General features: G+C 47.6%; 2 protein-coding genes and 1 long non-coding RNA gene across 4 annotated transcripts in view; 2 read left to right on the top strand and 1 right to left on the bottom strand.

Annotated features, from left to right (window-relative positions):
* The first annotated feature begins 228 nt into the window (after positions 1 to 228).
* The window catches only part of LOC135391721 (uncharacterized), a 27615-nt gene continuing 6759 nt past the window's right edge, over positions 229 to 21084 (top strand). Inside the window, exon 1 of the long non-coding RNA XR_010422081.1 lies at positions 229 to 261. This is a non-coding gene — a long non-coding RNA (uncharacterized LOC135391721). The remainder of the gene's footprint in view (positions 262 to 21084) is intronic.
* On the bottom strand, positions 11212 to 13706 carry LOC135393332 (uncharacterized). Of its 2 annotated transcripts, none has more exons than XM_064623802.1 (2): positions 13474 to 13706; positions 11212 to 12207 (listed from the first exon to the last, which is right to left on the bottom strand). In XM_064623802.1, exons 1-2 carry the CDS (start codon positions 13532 to 13534, stop codon positions 11624 to 11626), a joined length of 645 nt encoding a protein of 214 aa, XP_064479872.1. In that variant the 5' UTR covers positions 13535 to 13706; the 3' UTR covers positions 11212 to 11623. The 2 variants fall into 2 exon arrangements, with proteins under 2 accessions (XP_064479872.1, XP_064479871.1); XM_064623801.1 differs by lacking the exon at positions 13474 to 13706 and adding an exon at positions 12509 to 12581.
* LOC135393331 (uncharacterized) lies at positions 17752 to 19516 on the top strand. The gene is made up of 2 exons (XM_064623800.1): positions 17752 to 18127; positions 19250 to 19516. The coding sequence occupies exons 1-2, from the start codon at positions 17876 to 17878 to the stop codon at positions 19460 to 19462; spliced, it is 465 nt and encodes a 154-aa protein (XP_064479870.1). The 5' UTR covers positions 17752 to 17875; the 3' UTR covers positions 19463 to 19516.

Here is a 21084-nt window from a genome sequence, read left to right as displayed (position 1 = left end):
TCCGGGTGCATTGTTTATCGTCCGTGCTTCTCTCGTTCATGCTAGTTATCTGTTCTCATAATGGACTGCAACTGCACATTTATACGCATGAACAAGATGTGCAACCGAATTCGGTGCCTGCACTCGAGGAGTAGTCTTCCAACTGCAATACAGGAGTGAGGATAACTTCCCCCTCCCATGAACCAAAAATGTAACCAAATGTCCATCCTGCATCTGCGAGCCATCTGAATAGTATCGACGGCTCCAGGAAACAACTTCCACGTACGTGTTTGTTTTTCTACGGTAATGGCGGTACGGAAAGAAAAATCTAGAAAATAAGCTACGCGTGAGGCGTCGTAACCTGTGGGTGCCTATCCTAAGGGTAACACCTTCCGACGAGCCCATTTTCTTTGGCTAGGGGTGCACGCTTCACATGAGTCGAAATTCATTCGCCAGTGATAAAGACATGTGACATTTACGAAAGAACGTTCGTATTTATTATGTGCCGTTTGATTACATGTAATATAGACGTTGCATGGTATTGTGCCCGTAATGATACTATGCAAAACCGATCAAACGAAAATCGCAGCAAAGAAATAAATAAAAAATCAATGCTGCTATTGAAAGTCCAACAAAGTGGACGTGGAGGCACAAAAATGTCTGCAGATGCAATAAATAATCTATGCGAGCTAAGCCACAAAACTCGAGGATGAATAAACACAGACACACCCCTCCCTTTAAATATTTGTTTGCATGTTATCGATAAACACATTCAAACTCTGGTGTATTGCAGCTGCTTGTTGTGCTTTTGTGCAAATAAGACAGACATATTAATTACATTCATTAGTGGATTGTAGAGTCGAGGTCAAAATATGTTTGCATGAACACACCCATTCATGTAAATATTCCACTTTTTTTCTTTTTTACTGCTTCTATCTCTACTTCTATCGTGGATCAGCATTTAACAACCCGTTGAGAATCAGAATTTTGAGTGATGAATATTTCAATTCAATTTTTTCAATTTATTTCCTTGCGGTTTGGAGAGCAGCAAAAAGCCAAAAAGGCTTGACACCGGCTCCTCCCCCAAGTACACTATTTACAGCAACAACACCGTAACGGCAGTTACTGCATTGTTTACTGTAACTGCAATTGTTACTGCAACAGCAACAACAGTAATATGCTTTTAAATGGAGCATCGAGGGAGGACGTCTTAGAATGCTGAGCCAATTATCCTCCTGAATCCGTGAAGTGCCATTATACGGACTAAAAACAAGGTATTTATTTTATTTCGTATTAGAAATCGACCTCACTCCTGGACACAGTACACAAAATATAGATACCATCAGTGAATATGACGCACTTCCACGAATTTTCCAAAGAAGCCACATAACTTCATAGTTTCGGATTCTCCAAGAGGAGGTGACGTCATCGATAACTGGCGACCTCTCTCCCACCAACAATCTCGAGGGCCTTCGATCTTTCATTCAAGGTTGGAGGTCTACCACTAGGTGTGGCGAAGAGATGGATTGCAGATTACGTACCTTATGACGTCATGCTTCTCGAAATCGAAATTAATTTAAGGATATACTTCCGCTTCACACAGAGGAAAAGTGTTTTGGGAGGTTATACCTCTACCCAAGAAACGTCATCATGACGTTGGTAGACAGACTGAAACCGAAACAAATCGGAATGGGAGGGCTGGGTTCCACGAATGGGCACTTGTTCGCTGCCTCCTATTGCAAGTAAAGTAGGACCCAAGGTTGCGTCTCTTTCTGTGATCATCGTAATCCCCTCAAGACCGTGGCTTTCGGGTGCGACTTTTTTCGCCTCTAGCTTCGAGCGTAGTTCAGCTCTACCAAATTGGTGGCGCTGTCAAACACTATGACGTCATTTGTTTACAAACAGGAAGAGATCTATACAGTGTGAGGCACGCGGATCGTAATGGCATAAATTCAGCCATTCCTCGTTTTCTTTTCCTTCTCTTTTTTTTTTCTTTTTTGCTCTACGTAGGTGTACTGGGGTAGCCAGTCCGATTTAGTCTTCTATCCATCATCATCATCGTCATCACAAATTCGGCAAGATTCCGCAGGCCCGAGATTGGGTCTGTAGTGGCCCTGTAACTGGGACACTATTACGAGGTGAGTCGGGAAAACCTCTCTGTTGAAAAGCTTTATTACTTTATTATTATTAAAGCTTTATTAGTTTATTATGAACAACGCTGGGTACACTGGCGGTGGTGGTATAGTACGATGTTCGAAGGAAGAGGAATGAGGTCTGCCTGGGTACAGTGATGGCGAGGCTCATGACCACGTGATGTGAACATGCCGTGAAGATGACATTGCGACTTAGATGACATTGTTGGGAGAAGACAAAAAAGAAAAAGGCGCAAGGCTGGTATCAAAGCAATCGCTCACATACAGAGAACGAAGCGTTCAGACTGCCAGGATTTTCGGCACTTTATCAAAGCGTGTGGTTGTCGGAACGCCTTCGTCAACTCAGCACCCTTAGCCGGTCCAGGGACAATACACTATGCAAGCAGGTTAGCAGACGAATTCAGAAAATCCCAGCACTCTTTGCGCACGCGTTGCATTCTGGGAGATTACTGGAGCGAGGAAGGGAGAACTGTCCGTCACGTTTCGTTCTCGCCGACTTTGACTCCTCGTGGCCGAGAGAGAAGGAACCGAAACAGCTTGGAGACCTTCTACTACGTTGTTATCAGCAAGTCCCCATAGTTAAAAGCGGCGCTAAGCTCTCTGGAATTTTCTGTAGTCGTCTATTATCTGCGCAGCTCTGCCATTTCTCTTTCGCCGTGTGCCTGGGGAATGACCTCATTGGTCCTTCTCTCAAGTAAGGGGATAACAGCGCAACGTGAGCAGCATCCTCCCTTTCCGGCATGGCCAAAAACGGCAAGCAGGAACATTCATCACCACCACCATCTTCCCTTTCCTGCGAAGCGAGGCCTACGACACTCCTCATAGGGCTGTTGCAGCAAAGTTCGCACAGCGCCATTTCGGGCCCAAGCGGCCACGGATCCAAACAGTAGAGAGTTTCATCAGCGGGTTCTGCGTGCTGTTTCAAGCGGTATGGCGCCAAGGAAATTCACAGAAAAAGCGGTGCATCTTGCCAAGTGCGAACAGCTCGAGACCATGTATTTGAAAGTGCCACGTGGTCTGCTAAACTACCGCGGGTTGCATATTTTGGGGCGCTGACGTTGCTGCTCAGTCCCACAGGCCCACAGAAACAGACCTATTGCAGCCCTTTGAATGACGTACTCTCCATCACGTGTTTACTCCCACAGTCGTAGCGTATTATCTGTTCCCGTGTCATTCTCAGCCTTGTAGGCAATTAACGAAAGACAATCCCCCCTTTGTGCCCCTAGAGAAGGACCCTGCGCTGTTACGAGAACCACATTGCGAATTATGTGTGCCAAAACCGGTACGGTGCAGGAATCGACAACGGTTCGCGGCAACCGGTGTACTTCTTTTGATCCTTTTCCTTCTTTTTCCGGGTCAGCTTTTCAAATAGGAAAAACCAGAAAGATCTTGTCTCCGAGAAAATGGACCTGCCATGCACGTGTGCCTGCACGTCGTCAGCAGACTTCTGAAGGGCGTGCTTCAAGTTCTCAGCAAGATGCGCTTCGAGTCCCGTCTTCAACGCGATCCTCGCAATTCTTTCCACAAACCGCATGGCCTTCAAGGTGTCCTTCACTAGCGCAGCCCGTTCAAAATCTTTCAAGGTCAGGTGGTCAACCACGACGTCATTTACAGCGACATTGCTGGGTGTTACACTGGCTGTTGCTGTGACGTTGCCATTGAAGAGGACATGGACGTCATGCAAGATGGGTAATGACACCAGAGCCATCCCTTCGACGGGAAGAAAGACGGCGATGGTAGCCTCATCTGGTAACGTCGGGCAGAGGACCTGGACAGTGACGTTGCTCGAACCGGTGAGAAGGGCAGAGTGAAAGAAGCGGTCGTCCGAGGACGATATTTCCATGATTTTTGGGAGGTTCTCGGGGAAGGACTTGGCGATACGCTTCAATCCTGCGTCGCAGGTATTGTTAGCTGAAAGAAGGAGGGAAGCGTAACTCTTTTTAAGTTTTTCAAGTCGTAATAAGTCAGTTATAGGTGTCAATGAATGTTACAAAAGGAACGAGAAAAGCGAAAACTAATGATGCGAACAGATCAAACTTGTGCACTGTCACTCTTTCTATCCAGAAACATCTCTCATTCTCCCTAATCATAATCATATCTCCCTAATAATAATCAATCTCCCTAATAATCATTAACGTACAATGTTCTGCTCACAAAAGTAGACAAGAATATACATCAACGACGTCAAGCGTAAGTATCGCAAAACCCTCAACATCAATTACGTCGCCGAATGCACTACGAGACAGCTGATGCATAATGTGAACGCTTCCATATTGAATTTGGCACAAAGCACTCTCGTCCACACAGCGAAGACCTTAGCGTAACCTTAGCGTGTTCTCTGTATACCAGAGTTAAAATGGAACTTAATATGGTGTACGCCTCTTTCGTACACACAACATGGTACGCAAAATGTAAACAGTCGAGAAGAAGGCGGAACCATCCCATTTTCTGTGCTGTGCTGTTGGCTGTGCTGTCTGGCTGTTTTCCCTGGGTTTTCCTTAGACGCTTTAAGACAAATGTCGGCATAGTTCCCTGTGAAGTTGGCCCAGGACGTACGACCCCACCCTGCGGTAGACGTGATGACGCCGACTACGGCAAGCGGTTCCATCACCACCAGCTACCCGCGGACAGCGTTGTGGGTACACCCGCAGTTTACCCGCAACCAGCTGCGGCACAGATTTTTGCCCGCAAATCACAAAACTCTTCGGATATGTGGGGGTAACCGCGGGTACATACACCCACTCGCGCTCCCTCTGACAATATATTCCCAATGGGAGATGCCAGAAGGATCACAATTCTTAACATATACGTACAAACAGACGCCAATAAACCCTCCAATATTTGCGTAACGATACGTATCGTAGTCACAATACTATACTATAATGTACAGTACGTACGGTCACACTGATTTAAAAAAAAACTTGGCCACGTACCGTTCTCTGCGACGACGACAACCAGGAGACACAACAGACGCAGTGTAAAGCATGGAAGAGAGAGCATCTTACAGGACTGCGAAGAGTCGTCACCAGACACAACATGGATCGCGGCACCTAATATACCGCTTCTTGAGCTCACGGAAGACGTCATGTAATCACTCATTGCCGTGAAGGGACGAACGAGTCATTCGAACTTCCTTCTTCTTTATGACACTTTGGTGCAGATAAGTCGCTGTTCCGGACTACATAAGACTTCCTAATGGACCTTCCCCCCTCCTCCCATTGCCACTGTGCCCCCTCATACCTTCCCCTTCTGTTTTCTCTATTTTTTTATCAGCATTAAACATACCCCCTCCCCCCCCCCCTAATGGACACGCCCTTGAAATTGGAGTGGACACGCATAGTTTCCTTCCATCGTTTCTGCAGATGGCAGGTCATACACGTGTGACGTTACGCAACATACGTATACGATGGAGCTCATCATGTATAGGAATATCACACCATTTATTCTGTGCTTTCGCATGGTCTGGATCTGTTGCCTTCGTCTCTCTAGATAAGATGTTTCGTTGGATTATTCGCATGCAGCACATACTCGAGCAACTTAGCTGTACAGAGGGAATGCCGTACTTGGTGGAACTTTCACAAGATCGTGCAACATATGTGTGGGGTGGGCATGAGCATATGAGTTACCGCTTGCCTTAGTCGCAGAACGATCGAATGAATCGTATAGTGTATCCCTACACAGCTTTTCCTTCTCGGTTCAGCTCCTAGCTGCATGTTGACATTCGCACGAGCGACATCCCCACGGAATATTCTAGTGGGAAAAAAGCTAAAAATTGTTCCGAGTGCAGAATGTTCCGCCGCGTCTCATGTCCAGCATTCACACTGCGCCGAAATATCGGAAGTGGCGTATACTGCGCACATATTGCAGACGACAGCTGTAGTATGATACCGAATATCTTGTGGCTCAGTCGCAGGATATTCCCCACGTTAATAAGAGAGCGTGACACAGCACGTGAGCACGTGACAACAGTAAAGCTATGACGTTTTGCGCGTCCTCCTCTGGTGTGTTCCGGTGAATGTTGCTGGTGTGAATACCAGACCTCCTTTCAGGGCAAAGGAAGGAATTAAGTCATAGAACTCCCATAATAACTAGAAACCAAGCAAGTGAAGGGGGGCATCTCAACCACGACCTACTAGATCATAACGACGACGTCATAATCGGCAACCCCCTATGAAGAGCCCGTCCGCACGATCCGCTAGGGGCGCTACTCATCGGCCCGCGGGATCTACATTGTAGCGGACGACGACAACGGCGACAACGATGGCCACGCGCGTGGAGCACCGGCTTCAGTTCCACCGGCGCGGCCATGGAGACAGGCCACCGTCACCGCCTCTCCGTGGCATACCATCATCGCCGGTCGGGGCTCATGTAGAGGAAGACCACCGTCCTCTACATTTGGTGACCCGGACAAAGAACATCACGTCCGGAGCAATTCGGCCCTTCACCATCCCAAATTTCTGACCACGCCATCGAGCAGCACTACCTCCGGCACACACGGCCCACCTTCACTCCTACCGCACTCTTCGCTCTCTCACCTACGCTTCTCTCTTCGCTCAAGTCTTCTCACGCTTCTCACTGCCGGCCGCGACACTCGAGCCTTGCGCTCACCTGCCGGTTGCGGCAGTCGCGGCAGCCGACGCCTCGGCACACTTAAGCCCGTCTCGGCACCTCACTCACTCCACCTGGGACTATCGAGCTTCGGCTCCCGTGCCGGTCGCGGCACCCCAGGACCACGACACCGAGCGCCTCACTCTCTCTGCGACGGATCGCTGTTCCCGTCCGCACCTACCACAGGGATGACTACCTACACACGGATGCTGTTCCCGTCTTCATCCCCTCTGAAACGCCGCCAACGTGTGCCGTGCCCCTGTTCCCGCTGTTCCCTGTTCTTGCGATGCGTCCGCAACGCATCTGACGGCCGGGGGACCCCTGTAGCGGACGACGACAACGACGACAACGATGGCCACGCGCGTGGAGCACCGGCTTCAGTTCCACCGGCGCGGCCATGGAGACAGGCCACCGTCACCGCCTCTCCGTGGCATACCATCATCGCCGGTCGGGGCTCATGTAGAGGAAGACCACCGTCCTCTACATACATCATGATTGGACAATGGAAGTTTGAATTTTGAACGCGCAGAAGCGGACGTACGACTACCGTAGCAGACGACAGCAACAGGTCCTACGAAAACGCGTAGGATGATGTCGATAATCAACTTTAGAATGAAACATCTTCCGTGGGACATCCAGCGCTTGTACAAAAATACTCAAGTAAGCTGAGGTATAAATAAAGTATTGTAGAAGTTGAGGAAGCAATATCCGGGCCGACGAGTATCCACCGCTAGCTTCCAAATGCGACGCTGGGAAGGGGTGCCTATGACATGGTCGTTATAATCTAGCAGGTCGTGATCTCAACATGTGAGCCGCTCTGATCGATACGGTATAGGCCTATCGTGTTACGAATGGTGTCTCCTACGAGTTCCGTGCGCCGTTCTTTCATGTCGCATCACAAGGTTTAAACCTTACGATACTCGTTCCCTAGGGAATCCAAGCGCACAGGTGATGGCAGACAAAACAAACACACTTCGCACAAGGCATGGCACACGGAGCTCAGCAGAAGCGGAAGCGACTTGCATTGGATCGGATAGCATTGCGCGAATCCAGAATATCGATCATGGCGCCCACTGGGGTGACACAAACCCGCTATTGTTGTAACTACCCTCAAGCGTGCGCTTTTGGCAAAACTGCCATCTTGTCCTGGTCTTACCTCATAGAAAACGTCATTTTGAGGTCATGTGACATGTTTACATGTCGTCTTGCCGCTTACCGACATATTTCCATCGTCATAGCACCAAGAGATGAACGTATTTTGCCGGCGCAAACTATGCGGTGCTTCTTCCGCAACATCGTAGACCATTTCTCCTTAGTTTAAGTGTAGTTTAAGTACATCGCATCGGCTGAGTGAGTTTTAACGCGCGGTCGTCATCACATCTTTCGAAGTAGTCAACAGTACGAGGCCTTGTGCAAAACTGCGCTTTTACTGCGAGATTATCGGATAAAAAGGGTGTAGTTCCGTATCGGGATCACTAAGTTTTTAAAAATTAGTGAAACGGTTAGGAAAGTAAATATTGTATATAAGTGGAAGAAGATCATATACTGAATCTAAAAATGTAAGAATTATAAGATTCTGTGGACTAGAAGTTTTTTTATATGCATTTAAACAACCCCATCTGATTCACTTTTAGCGCAGGAGAAACACGGGAATGCTAAGCCTAACGGATTCGAAACTTGCCGTCTTGCGAAAGGTAGGGCCGTTGAAATGGGCTAAATCACCTCACTTTAGTGAGGTTAGGTTAAGTTAGGTTCTACAGATTGGGGGGTCTGGGGGGGCGCCCCCCCCCCAGGCACGCACTAGGCTGTGCGGGCGTCGAGACTGTGCCTCGGGTTAGGTCAGTAAGGTCCTCAGCCAAGATGGCGGATCGCCATCAAGAAACCGGCGATAAAATTCAATTTTTATACGGTTTACGCAATATACGAGGGTCATTCCCTGTTTAATTTCGTTACTAATTACTTCCACTTTCACGTAAAAGCGTTTGATTTTTGTGTTTGTTAGTTTTTCTTTAAAAAAAGCCAGTGGTCCCGATACGGAACTACATCCGATAAAAATAATTACCGTGATCGAAAGACACCCAAAACGTCGCGCAGAAACAACAACTGCATTGTTTACAAGCCGTTTGGCCGCCGATCACGGGCGCCGCCATCTTTAAGGTCACGTGTTCTTCGACGTCTGCTATGACGTGCGACCAGGACCTGTCCAGGATGCATTGCGTTCACCCAGCACGCTTTCGTCTACGGAACAATACATTGGATGCCACCCCTGTGATGGCGCCTCCCGGACTTGGACATTGGGAGAGGGTCTTGCCTCCGTACAACTCCTTTGCTCTCCCCCATCACTCTCTCCCCCAGCTTTCCTTCTAGCCTCTCTCGTTATGATTTCTGTGTATTAAATGACAGACGGTTCGCCGCCCTGTTGGAAGGCAAGACTATCTGACTATGTTGCAAACGGTGTATTCGACGTTGTTGGGCTGCCGTGCCGTTCTTCCTTCGGTACCATTCGGTACTGCTTTCCAAGCGTCAGCAAGAAAAGAAAAAAAAAAGCCTTTTTGTAGTAGTGCTGTGTCATTCAGACAATGCCAATCTTCTATGAAGTGCAGTTATCTTAAAATTGCCCATAAGTAACGGATCTGGCTACACCTGTTATCTGGCACCAAACAAAGCGTCTAGGCCACAAAAGAACGTGTCCTGTTAGGTTCGCTGGGGGTGGTATCGACCTGTGTCATAAAAAGTAACAGTATTCACGCTACTCACTTTGTAGGGTGCGTGCATAGAGATCAGGAAAAGATCTTCCCGGAACAGCACCGCAAGCGGTACTGCCCCGACGACCTTGTTATCGGCCGCATAGAGATAGCTACGAAATTCACACGTTAAAAAATCGTTCTCATTTCCGTTCAACAGTACGCTCTTGTAATGGTTCGACAGTACAAGCAATGGAAACTCTACATCCCCGCTATGAGTATCGCAGAAAATTGCCTTCTAATTAAATGGTTCACTTTTTCTTGAGTTGTACTTCCCACCACCGACACTGACCTATCGCGCAATCTGTTTTCCCAATAAAATTTCGCCTCACAGTACGTAAACAACGAGAAATTAGCCGAGGCGGGCTACAACATGGACGACAGAAGCCTTTAACGCCAAAAATCAAATTAAATGAAACAACTCAGGAAAAAAAAAGTGCTGATGCTGATTCGAACTTGGGCCTTCTGATTTCCGGTCACATATGATGCCGCTACATCACGACAGCAGGACTTTCTCGTGAGCAAGAGTGCCTCAAGTACAAGGGGGACGGACAACCAATCACGCTCTTCCCATTCGCTCTTATATCTTTCTCGCTCGCTCACTCACTCACTCACTCACTCACCCATTCAGACACGCGGCAGGGCGATATCATATGTATACTATGTAAACAACGAGAAATAGACATCGCCCTGTTTGTAAACAAATGACGTCATAGTGTTCGACAGCGCCACCAATTTTATAGAGTTGAACTGCGCTCGAAGCTAGGGGAGAACAAAGTCGCGCTCGAAAGCTACAGCCTTGAGGGAACTACGATGGTCCCTGAAAGGGACGCGACCTTCGGTCCTACTTTCCTCTCAATAGGAGGCAGCCTTCCGATTTGTTTCGGTTTCAGTCTGTCTGCCAACGTCATGATGACGTTTCTCGGGTAGAGGTCTATTAGCCGAGGCGGGCTACAATATGGACGACACGACACGCCTCCAACGCCCAGAATCAAATTGAATCAAACAACTCAGGAAAAAGGTGCTGACGCCAAGATTTGAAGCAGGGCCTTCTGATATAGTATACCATAGCCTCCTATACAGGAGGCTATGATCTGACCTTCTCATATAGCATATTTGACCGGAAATCAGGAGGGTCCAGGTTCGAATCCTGGCGTCAGCACCTTTTTCATCGGTTGTCTGGCTCAATTTCACCTCATGGGCTACGTTGCCAGTAGCTAAACGCTTTACCTTCTTAGCGTATGCAAGTCACCCGAAACTACCAGCTAGAGGTGTTCGTTCCGCGTGGCGCACCAGAGAACGCCTTCCACTGTTTGACAGTGCAATACCTGAGTGACGACGCGACAAAATCCCATCAATTGAGACCAAGCCAAGAGATCAAGATCCCATAAATTGTTATTTATTTATGCTGAGATCGGAAGTCTACTGCAGGATCTAGTCCACTGCATACTAACGCAGTCACATCGTTTTAAACATAGATAATATAATTGCAGACACAATGCTAAAGCACGTTTAGCCAATTGCGGCACGGTGGGTACCTTGCAGTTGCTTTGAAACACCAGCCATCCCGAAGGGGGAGGGGGGAGCGACAGAGGCGCCGCACCGGGCGTTTATAATCCAGAGGGGCGCAGGGTGGCACCTGTAGCACTTTGAAGTGCAGATCATTTATGCAGCAAAACGTCTACTTGTTGCGCATGCGTAGTAAGGTATAAAGAGTACACATATCCTACAACTTTGAATATTTCAGAATATTTCAGTGGCTATTCTTGTACAATATGTTTTATGCAGTGCTCCGGGCTTCACGTTCATCTTGCCTCATGCGGAAGTGTGCCTCGGAAGGGCTACGGTTTGAAGATTGGAAACTTGGAAAATAAATTATCCCTATCCTGATGTGTCCCTATACTTGCAAGACCAGCTATGGAAGAGGTGTCTTTATGTACTTTCACTTTTTGAGCCAAGTCTTCGTTCGCCCGTTGTTTTAGTGCTGGGACATGACCAGCTCCCGCCTGTAGTCCACATGTCACCTATGTCCTAAGACACAGGACATCATGGAATGCGCACAAAAGACAAGGACGAAGGATGGGGACAACACCGGCGCAAGATCATCTAAAACCCTGCTTAACATAGCATCAAATATTTCTATAACCTCGTCTTTGCTATTTTGTCCAACAGCTTATACACAAACACCCTCTTCTCCAGGATCAGCGCTCTGTCTTGTTCCTGTTGACCGTCCGCAATAGCTTTCAGAAGAGCATATTTAAAGTAAGCTGCTAAGTTCGCCTCCAGTCCCCTTTTCAAAACTAGCTTGGTGATTGTCTCGACAAACTTCCTGGCCCTGGTGTTGTTCTGCACAGAAGCACCATGCTCAAAGTCGTTCAGAGACACCTTGTCCACCGCGACACCGTTGACTTTCGGTGAGGTCTCGTTGGTAACACTGACGTTTGCGACGACTCGAGCTGTACCATCGAAGAAGACCTGGATGTTCCGCAGGGTCGGAAGAGAGATCTGAGCCGTGCCTTCGAGGGGAAGGAGGACTGTTAGCGTGGTGGCGCTGGAGGTGCTTGGACAGGCGGCTTCGAGAGACATGCCTCTGGAGCCGGTCAGCAGGCCTGAACGGAGGTACCGGACACTGCCACGACGAAGTTCCATTAACTCTGGCACGTGCTTCGGGAAGCATTGCGCGATCCGGCTTAACTCCCGGTCACAGACAGGTTGTTCTTGAGCTATAGGATAATAAGCGTAAATGAATAAACATTCAAATGCGTTCACTGCTGCTGACCAATAAGTGTATTTATGTGGTCATTGACGTAGCGTACCATAGCATAGCAAGTTAGAGCAAGATGGAGCTAACGGGCCCGTTTGCACATGAATCGTGCTAGGACACTAACAAGAGAATACATCCTGGGTTACAACTTTGATAGTGAATTTGGCACAAACTGAAAGATAAGAAGGTTTAGCGATGCAGCACGTACTTGAAGCAATTGTGAAGGTTAGGAGCATAGGACAAGTTTTGTTCAAGCTGACCTTGATGCCGGAAAGGTGATGAAGGCGATAAAAGTCGACTGGACGAGACAAGTCGATTGCCCCTCTGCATATAAACCGGCGTACATCGACTTAAAAGGGAAGTCGACACAGCGGAAGGAAGTCGCTACGATGGGGTGGTTCAGACGACAGCTGTCGACTGAAACCGGTCATGCAACTTATCCAGCAGGTTCCCCTAAGCTTAAGTCGAGCGCTGTGCGACCTTGGGAGTCTCAGCCGATTGTCATGTACACCCTCGCCATCCGACCTTGACGATTAGTCGACTGGGGCTTTCAATCGATTTATCAGTCCATATAAACGCAGTTACTGGCTAGGTTAGAAACAGTGGCAATAAGCGGGGGGATGAAATCTGCACTGAATTAGCAGCCCCTATGACCGAAACCCTTTGTCGTGCACGCTCAAAAAACATGATTCCTCTTACTTCCTCTTGTTACTTTCAAAATTCTCAGCGGATGTTGCACTGGAATCTAACTGGCTCCTGCTAGTAGCGCAACTACGAGCTACGAGCTGGGATACATCCTGCTTGCGTGACAGCTACGTTCATCACGAGGGTTAATATCGAGAGAGGCAGTTCCTGAAGTGCTCATCTTCTAACATGGTTCGGAGCCGTTACAAAACGGCCCTTTCCCCTACGCTCTGCCACCACGTCTATGTCCACAAATAGAGTGAAACTTCGAAGCAAGACACAGAACGAACTCCCCGGGTCGTCGGTTACGAGTCTGCTTTCTGATCCCAAGGTTGCAGGTTCGAACCCGTCCGAGTTCACTGGCTACTTGGTGAGACGGTATAGACACGCCCCACAGGGACATTGCATGTCGTGCGATGAGATTTAAGTGCAGGTGGGCAACATTAATCCACCGACCGATATCATCGTGTCGCCGCTCGTGACTGTTCTATAACGACGTTAATACACGAAGAAGAAGGAAATAAGGAAATATATCTCTTACCATCTTGAGCGAACGCTAGCCCCGTGCAGAGCGCTGCCAGCAGGCACCAGGACATGCACATCGTTCCGGTTGTACTCCTCAGAAGAGCGTCCCAAGGCCAATGGAACGCGAGGGCTCCCTTATTATACCTATAGCGATGCAAGGGAAATGTCGATATCTGGTCAAGGGCTGAACTTGTTCTTCAGGTTTCATTGCAGTTTCGTTTTTGCTGGGCCCACAGGGTGCATCATGCCCTTGTGCGTCATCATTGACCGGGGGAGTTCCTGCTGTTGTTTTCGGAAGAGCTCTATCTTCTCGCGGGTCACTCGTCCTGTTCGAAGTATACGATTGCGCAGCATGCGGAAGTGTTTTGTCCGGGCGGGTTCCTAAAGGAAACGTCAAAGTATTCGGCGATCGCTAGTTTGTCTGTGTCTCCTCTACATGCTCGTCTATACACAGTAGGGAACATGTGTACTGTGAAAGGTGCGCAGACATTGTAAAATTGAAGCAAATATTGCGCATTTATTACGTAAAAAACACCGTCTGCATTTTTTAGGCTCTCTGCCAAACGCATGTAAAATTGAAGCAAATATTGCGCATTTATTAGGTAAAAAACACCGTCTGCATTTTTTAGGCTCTCTGCCAAACGCATGTAAACCGGCAAATTTATAGATCCCAATTGGTCCTGATCTTCAGGGCACATCCGGTGCCAAATTGGAACTTCTTCCTTCTCCTCGCTCTCTCTTCGCCCTCTGTTCTTCCCCCTCCACGTCTGCTACGGACAGACATACACGGCTATCGACGTCGGTGGACCGTATAAAACTATCACTTAAAAATGTACATTTATTTGCAGAAGAAGTAAAAAGCCCCTCTCCCTCCAGTCTCCCACTCCTTCCTGCTGTCCTCTCTCCATCTGCTCACGTCTGTACGCCGCTCATGACCACAGTTGCTTCGCGGCGCTAACACAGAACTAATAAAAAGTAAAAAGGGAGCAATTCGATTTCTCAGAGACACCAGTGTCTGTGGATCAAAATCGTATTGCAGTCATCAAGCAGACAGCACTATTGCTGTTCTACGGCGGTTCTACGGCGGGGTTCAGCGGTTCTACGGCGACCCTTGATACGAGGTTTTACTGTACTCCTGTATTATTACAAAAATTTCATTACTGTTTTTATAGTCACGGTGTGTCGTATAATGGCGTCATTCATAATTTCCTGTACAGTTTGTTTTGTAACAATGGTGGTTGTAGCTAGTAAAGGAAAGGAAATCGTTTTCTTTTTTCTGTACTACTGCGGGGGTTGATATTACAAAAAGCATTAAATAAGATCAACGGTTTTATTCCTTTAAAAAATCAGCAAAACTATAATGTTAAGTGAGGGATATCGTGAAAATCACTTGTGGAGGCGAATGTGAGCTGATCGAAATTCCCGAAAATGACATGACAATTTTATGCAATGAGATATTTATAATGACCTTGTCCAATATAATTCCTCTTGCTCCACGGGGCGATGTATTAGTGGTTTTGGGGGGTTTCGAAAAATCCTGGTCTACTCTTCCGTATTTGCGTAATTACTGATTACCGTAGTTTTTCATAGGCTAAGTCAATTAACGCAGCATGGGTGCGAGGCACAAAATATAATACCATATATTACTTGAAGTTTTGATTGGTATTTGCGATTTATTTTCAATTGTCGTGTAAATTTTGGTATCATAATGAAAAAATTATGATATGGTATCATGATTGCCGTATTAATTATGCGGCCACCCAAGAACTTGAATCGCAAGCCTACCCGCGTGGCCTTGCAGCAGCCATTTCAAAAGTGGCAACCGTGCCGACTTCTGTCTACGCTTCTGTCTTCTTCTACTTATTCATTTGTTGTCTTCCGTCTATTTTTCATTCCTTCTGTGCACCTTCGTCTCTTTTCTTATTTTTTATTCAAAATTTGTAATGTACACCAGCAGTGCGAAACGTCACATGAAATATAATTTTTCAGAGGTCATCTCTAACATGCACGTCGCATTCTACAAGCTCAAGGAAATTTACTGCTTTGATGACCTAGCATTTACATTATTTCGAGTCTAGATGTAGCTTATTAAGTTACTGATGCCGCTAAAATATATGCCTGCGTCCACACGTCATGTTCCGCTAAACAGAGCCGTGTTCTGAAAGCGGTTTTGTATACCCTCTGTAGTTCACAAAACTTTGCTTCCAAACTTTGGGTGCGCTGCGCCACGTGACAGGACAGTTGCCACGCCCTCGCTCTTCCTGCAGTTCGTCGGCCGGGCCACCTTTGACATGTCCGTCATCTGACGCGTTGCAAAGACCATTTTTAAAAAATCTTTGGACACAGATTTACCATGGTACCAAGTATCAGGTACCAAGGGCACGGAATTAGCAAAAGTCGTTCCGTTTCCGTGCCTCTGAAAAAGCAGAAGCAGCTGCTTCTGCTTACCAATTACTGACCAATATATGGCCAATATCACTTACGACGTCGCTCTTGTACAAAATTCATATACGAACAGTTTATCTATTATTTCGAATCAAATGGAACTTTGATGACGTATTAGCTCAACTTCTTGAATGTACCCATTATCTTGCATGTGCTATGTGCTATGGGTCCTATGCACCCAATCCAGGTGCATGCAGTTTTTATTGGCCCTAGTAAAGCTTGGATAATGTATTCCACGTTAACTTACCCCTATAAAATAAACGCTTTTTTTTTTAAATATGATAGTGTCATATCTTGGATTCCCAACTGCCTTGCGTGCTGTGTTCAATTTGTTTACTTTAAAGACACAGAGATTCCGTAAACAGTGTTATCCTATATCTTCAGGGCCGTCTGTTTATCGATGGTGTTGCGATAGACATTGCTGCGGAGTTAAGGTGAAACACGGGTGATTGCGTTTGATATGCCAAAGTCAAATCTGAGCAAGATCAAATTACACTTTAGTGAATCGATCACGTTGCCTGATAACCGCTGTAAGACAAGTGAAGGTCAACCTTCGCAAGGTGTGAAGGGGTGTCATTTGCATAATAAGATATAATCATTCGGAACTTTACGTCGCTATAGACAACTGTGATCATGAGTGACACCGCAGTGGTCGGGTCTGTGGATTAATTTTGCCCACCTGAGGGTTCTTTGATGTGCGCAAAACTCTTCACACAAGACACACCACATTTAACGTCCCTCGCGGAAGACGGCGTGTCTGAGCAGCATGTACCCTTCCACCAAGTTTTCCACCGTCCTAGGCCGGGTTTGAACCCACGATCTTGGGATCAGCAGGAGGACACGCTACCCATGGAGCCACCGAGGCTGGCTCAAAGGCACCATGTGCTTTTTTGAACAGCGTTGATGGTCACGTCACAGACACAATATAGATTTACAAGTATACTTGCGGGGTACATAACTTCGTCTAACTTTGAATAGAATGTGTGTGGTTAATATGAACGGAAAATTCATATCAAGAGCATCTGTTTCCAGGGCTCTATATAGAGGCTTGGCCTTCTAAAGCATACTCTATGGTCAGCATCGACGACCTTCTCGCACATAGAACCAATTCTGGAGTACTCTGGTTAACTTGGACCGTTATCTAAAAAAATACCGAAATACTCAAATTGATTCATAGCAAAGCAGTTTCACGCATTAAACAACAACTTTATTTTGATGATGATGATGATGATGATTGGAGTATCTCATCGCCACAGGCGATACTTCGGTCCATTATGAATGCGTTACTAAAGGCGGGTTTCTCTATCATTCTTTTTTAAATTAGCTCCACTTTGTCAGAGGGCGTACCCCAATCCCAGGTTCCAACACAAGGTAGTGTAAGGTCATGCACTGCCCATTTGAATTTGCAAACCGCAAATCGATAAAATTTCTCCGGCAGGCGACATCGTGGCCCTCCCATCATGCTAGCAAGGGGAGAGTGCCGATCTCAGAACCAACTTCCAGAGACAACATGCATTCCCTGTTGCGCGCTGTCGTCCACTCTGTCTTCGGTTCTTCCGAGCAGACTGCCACGAGCGGCATAAGACTACTTCACCCACGAAAATTACAGTTGGGACATTGGGTGCCAGCAAAGTCCCACAGACTTCCACAGGAAGCGGAACAACGTAGTGTCTACAAGGTTCAGCAAATTTTGGTTTCTGATAAAGATTCACGCACAAACTCTCGCTGTTGCTTCACTTATAAAGAGACGTCTACGTCTTTCACTGCTATCTGTATGCTGCTTAGGATACTGATGGCTCCTGGTCTTCATCAAATTTACTTATACCCACGCTACAGAGCAGCGCATGCGTGTTGCTTGGCGTCACCACGAAATCCTCCCTGATGAAGCTGAAGTAAAAGAAGAAGCGCGGACCTGTGCAGCTGCAAGAACACTGCAGCCAGCAGCCACGCAGAGAGGCAGTGGGGCCGGCGGCATGTGGACTCGACATTTCATCTACCGTATGAGCGCCGACAAGCTGTGTCGTCTCTTGCACAATGTGGCCGAGGTCTTGTTCCTGGCGGGTTGCTTCTGGATGGGGCTGTTGGTGCTCGCTTGCGTCCTGGTCAATCGGCCTATCTACGAGCGTGTCAACGCCTTCCTGGTCGGACTGCTGCTCCTAGTACCCGCTCCCCTGCTAGTGGTTGGCGAGAGAGCACTTGCGTGTTGCTCGCAATCTACCAGGCTGGTTAGTGCCTCCTTAGTGTTTCCTCTAGTGTTTCCTTATTGTGCTCTTGTAATAGCAGCGCGGGTTGAACTGATCCGACCTTGTGGAACACTCCACGTCTAGCGTCTAGTATAGTAGCTAGAAGAGGCTATCTGACCACTCTACCCAGCGTTCCCGTCATTTCCGCTTCCAATGCTGTCTGTACGGCCGGTAGTTCTTAAACAGATATCGCAGGTTAAAGGAGCAATGAAAGACATCTCCTTAAATGTGACGTTTTCCACTGCAGCACAGGTCACGACAAACGGTATGCGTTACTGCACAAACACAATGATCGTAGCTAACCCGTAGCGCGCGAGAGGTCTTTCATCTGCACGCCCTCTAGAGTCCATTCCACTCCTCCTGGCATCTTGTAAGAGAATGAGGGAGGTCTACAGCATTCCGTGATGCAGAGGGACCTGATGTGACTGCGTGTGATGTGTCTGATTCGGTGGGAAATTCGGTGGGAAATGTGAGCTTACGGATGCTCGCTACGATGCTGCTGCGTCACGCTGTGCTTCATACGTCACAGCGACAGTTCGGGCCGCACCCTTAAAAGCAACAGTAGAAAAAGGATGAGAAACTCTGCATGAGGCGAGGTGTGATATCGTGATGTACGAGCCGAATAAAGTATTCTTTCAGCGGGTATTGAGACGAGCGGCCACCGGGTCTTGCTTCCCTCTTGGAACAGTAACGCTGCTCTGCACATAGCTGATTTTTCACGGTGTTTTTGCAAATTGGATTGCAATGTGATAAGACAGCAGTGTTCACATCGTTTCGCAATGTCGCTCCCTAATAGAATCGTAAATTTAGGTACTCTTCGAGTACTTTCGTCAAGTGTAGAAGTAAACCTGGACAGGTGCGAGAGTCGTAGAAGGCGGCGCCGGCTCCTTCTCTAGCCTACTGTTCCATGTGCCCTATCTCTCTGGAAAATAAGATGCACCAATAGTGCAATGCAATAGTTAGTACCGTACTCACCTTACGTGCAAATCTACTCCCAATTCGATTCGTATGTGTCTTGTTTCTTCATGAAGAAGCCTTACGGAGTGAAAGAAAGAAAAAAAAGAACTTGTTGTTTGATGTAACGTATGTGCTGTCTGCCAGCAGGACGAAGATGATCCTCTACCGGTGATACCTTCTCCTAGAAGACGTCGCGAAACCCGTCGGTCGAGTCCCCCGCGGTCCCCAGTGCTGCCCTTCGAGTACGAGGACGTTCACTGGTGGGCAGATCGGCCCCCGACCTACGAAGAAGCGCTGCGATTGCCCAAGCTGGAGGACATGGCGCCCGCCATACATCAAGCCGGAAGGAGCATTGCGTAGCCCAAGCTTACGACGCTCTCCAACAGTATTATTAAAAATTCATATATTTGCCGATCCTCTAGAATAGTGTTCACCCATGTTGGCCGCGTCATGACGCAAAAACAAACAAACAAAAACAGGGGAAGAAGGATCACGACATAGTACTGAAGAGAGTCCCCATGAGGCGGCACTTGTTCGAAACGCGGTCTGTGCTCCTGGTTTTGGGGTCCTATACAAACTGCGGTAAATAAGTCCTCAGTCTGCTTCTCCGATTGTTGTAAGTTCGATCCCGAGCGATAACGCCAGCAATTCAGCGGCATGGTGAAAATTGCTTGGATAGGTCGTCCGTCGTTGTGTCAGGATGTGTCGTGTGGGTGCGTTGTGTGCTCTGACTTCAGTGATTTTCCCAGCACCCTCCATACTCACCTAACACTTCTCGACTCCCTTACATTTCCCTCCCAAATGCCTGCCTAAAATGCGAAAAAATAAAACACCCCGAGAAGCCAGCAGAGAGGCGTGTCACCCCCTCTACGACATTCCCAAATCCCCTTGCGATGCAAGTCCTGCTCCAATCTTTGACCCGCAGGTGGAAATTCTCCATGAACTCACGACTATGGCGTCACTCATAATCGTATATAAGTATCGCAAAGCCACGGATTATTTGCTTCTGGGGTCTTTCTTGCTGTCTTTCCCGTTGAGGTCCTTAAGGGTGTGTCAAGACAGCTCGGTGCACACGAGATGCTAACATCCTTGCCACGCGCTCAGTATTGATCATGGTGGTGTTCAGTCATTGAACAGTTCTTCGTGTTGAACACTCGTGCTCACGTCCCCGTAACGTTACCTCAAGTGGTGAAGGAACGTTTTATAACACAGTGTAGGTAACACCTTCAGGGAATAAGTCTGCGGATAACACGCGACTCATCTTAGCGACGAAGTTGACACTTAAGTCGGTCATCAGTGCCAAAGGACATGCAGCCATAGTGCAGACGTCACTGCGTACTCTATACACACTACTAGTACTACTAAACGGCATGTGGGCTTTACAAAGCTTGTGTTTCGAGGCCACGATAAGTTCGTAAGAAGAGTAGCGAAGGTAAAAAATGCTATATTAATTTCTCGACAGCTACCTTTTCCTGCCTGCACTACACCTACTGCCTACACCTACACTACTGCCTTCTGGTACCTGCACTACAAACGTGGTTTCCTTTCTACGATAACCGTGACCACAGAAGGTCATGCAGGAAGCACCAGCTCGTTGCCCATTCCCTTTTGTCTGTTCTGGAGCCTCCCGTGGACGTGTACAACCCCTAGGTATAGCCAGCGTTCACAATAGCTGACCACACCCTGGGTGATACAATCCACAGTTGGAAAAGTGGACCCGTTGAACATATTAGAAGATTGCAAGTCTGGTCCGTTCCGTGTCCTCCTCAGGCTCAAGCAAATGCTTCCCTTACCTTATCTATAACCCCTAGCTTGTTTGTTTTACTTGGGCATGGAGCAACCGACTGTGGAGGATTCCACGTGGTGGGTACGACACGTCCCCCAACAATAGACCTCTACCCGAGAAACGTCATCATGACGTTGGTGGAGAGACTGAAACCGAAATAAAGCGGTAGGGGAGGGCTGGGTTCCACGAATTGGCA

The sequence above is a fragment of the Ornithodoros turicata genome, chromosome 4, assembly GCF_037126465.1.
Source record: "Ornithodoros turicata isolate Travis chromosome 4, ASM3712646v1, whole genome shotgun sequence".
Taxonomy (NCBI): Eukaryota; Metazoa; Arthropoda; class Arachnida; order Ixodida; family Argasidae; genus Ornithodoros; species Ornithodoros turicata.
Note: the sequence above shows the minus strand (reverse complement) of the source record. Positions and strands in the feature narration are given on the sequence as shown.

Coding starts and splice junctions, on each gene's coding strand:
- LOC135393332 (XM_064623801.1), bottom strand. CDS start 12,578: ATGCAGAGGGGCAATCGACTTGTCTCGTCCAGTCGACTTTTATCGCCT. Junction 12,208..12,508: donor ATCACCTTTCCGGCATCAAG/GTCAGCTTGAAC, acceptor ATTATCCTATAG/CTCAAGAACAACCTGTCTGT.
- LOC135393331 (XM_064623800.1), top strand. CDS start 17,876: ATGTGGACTCGACATTTCATCTACCGTATGAGCGCCGACAAGCTGTGT. Junction 18,128..19,249: donor GCTCGCAATCTACCAGGCTG/GTTAGTGCCTCC, acceptor GTCTGCCAGCAG/GACGAAGATGATCCTCTACC.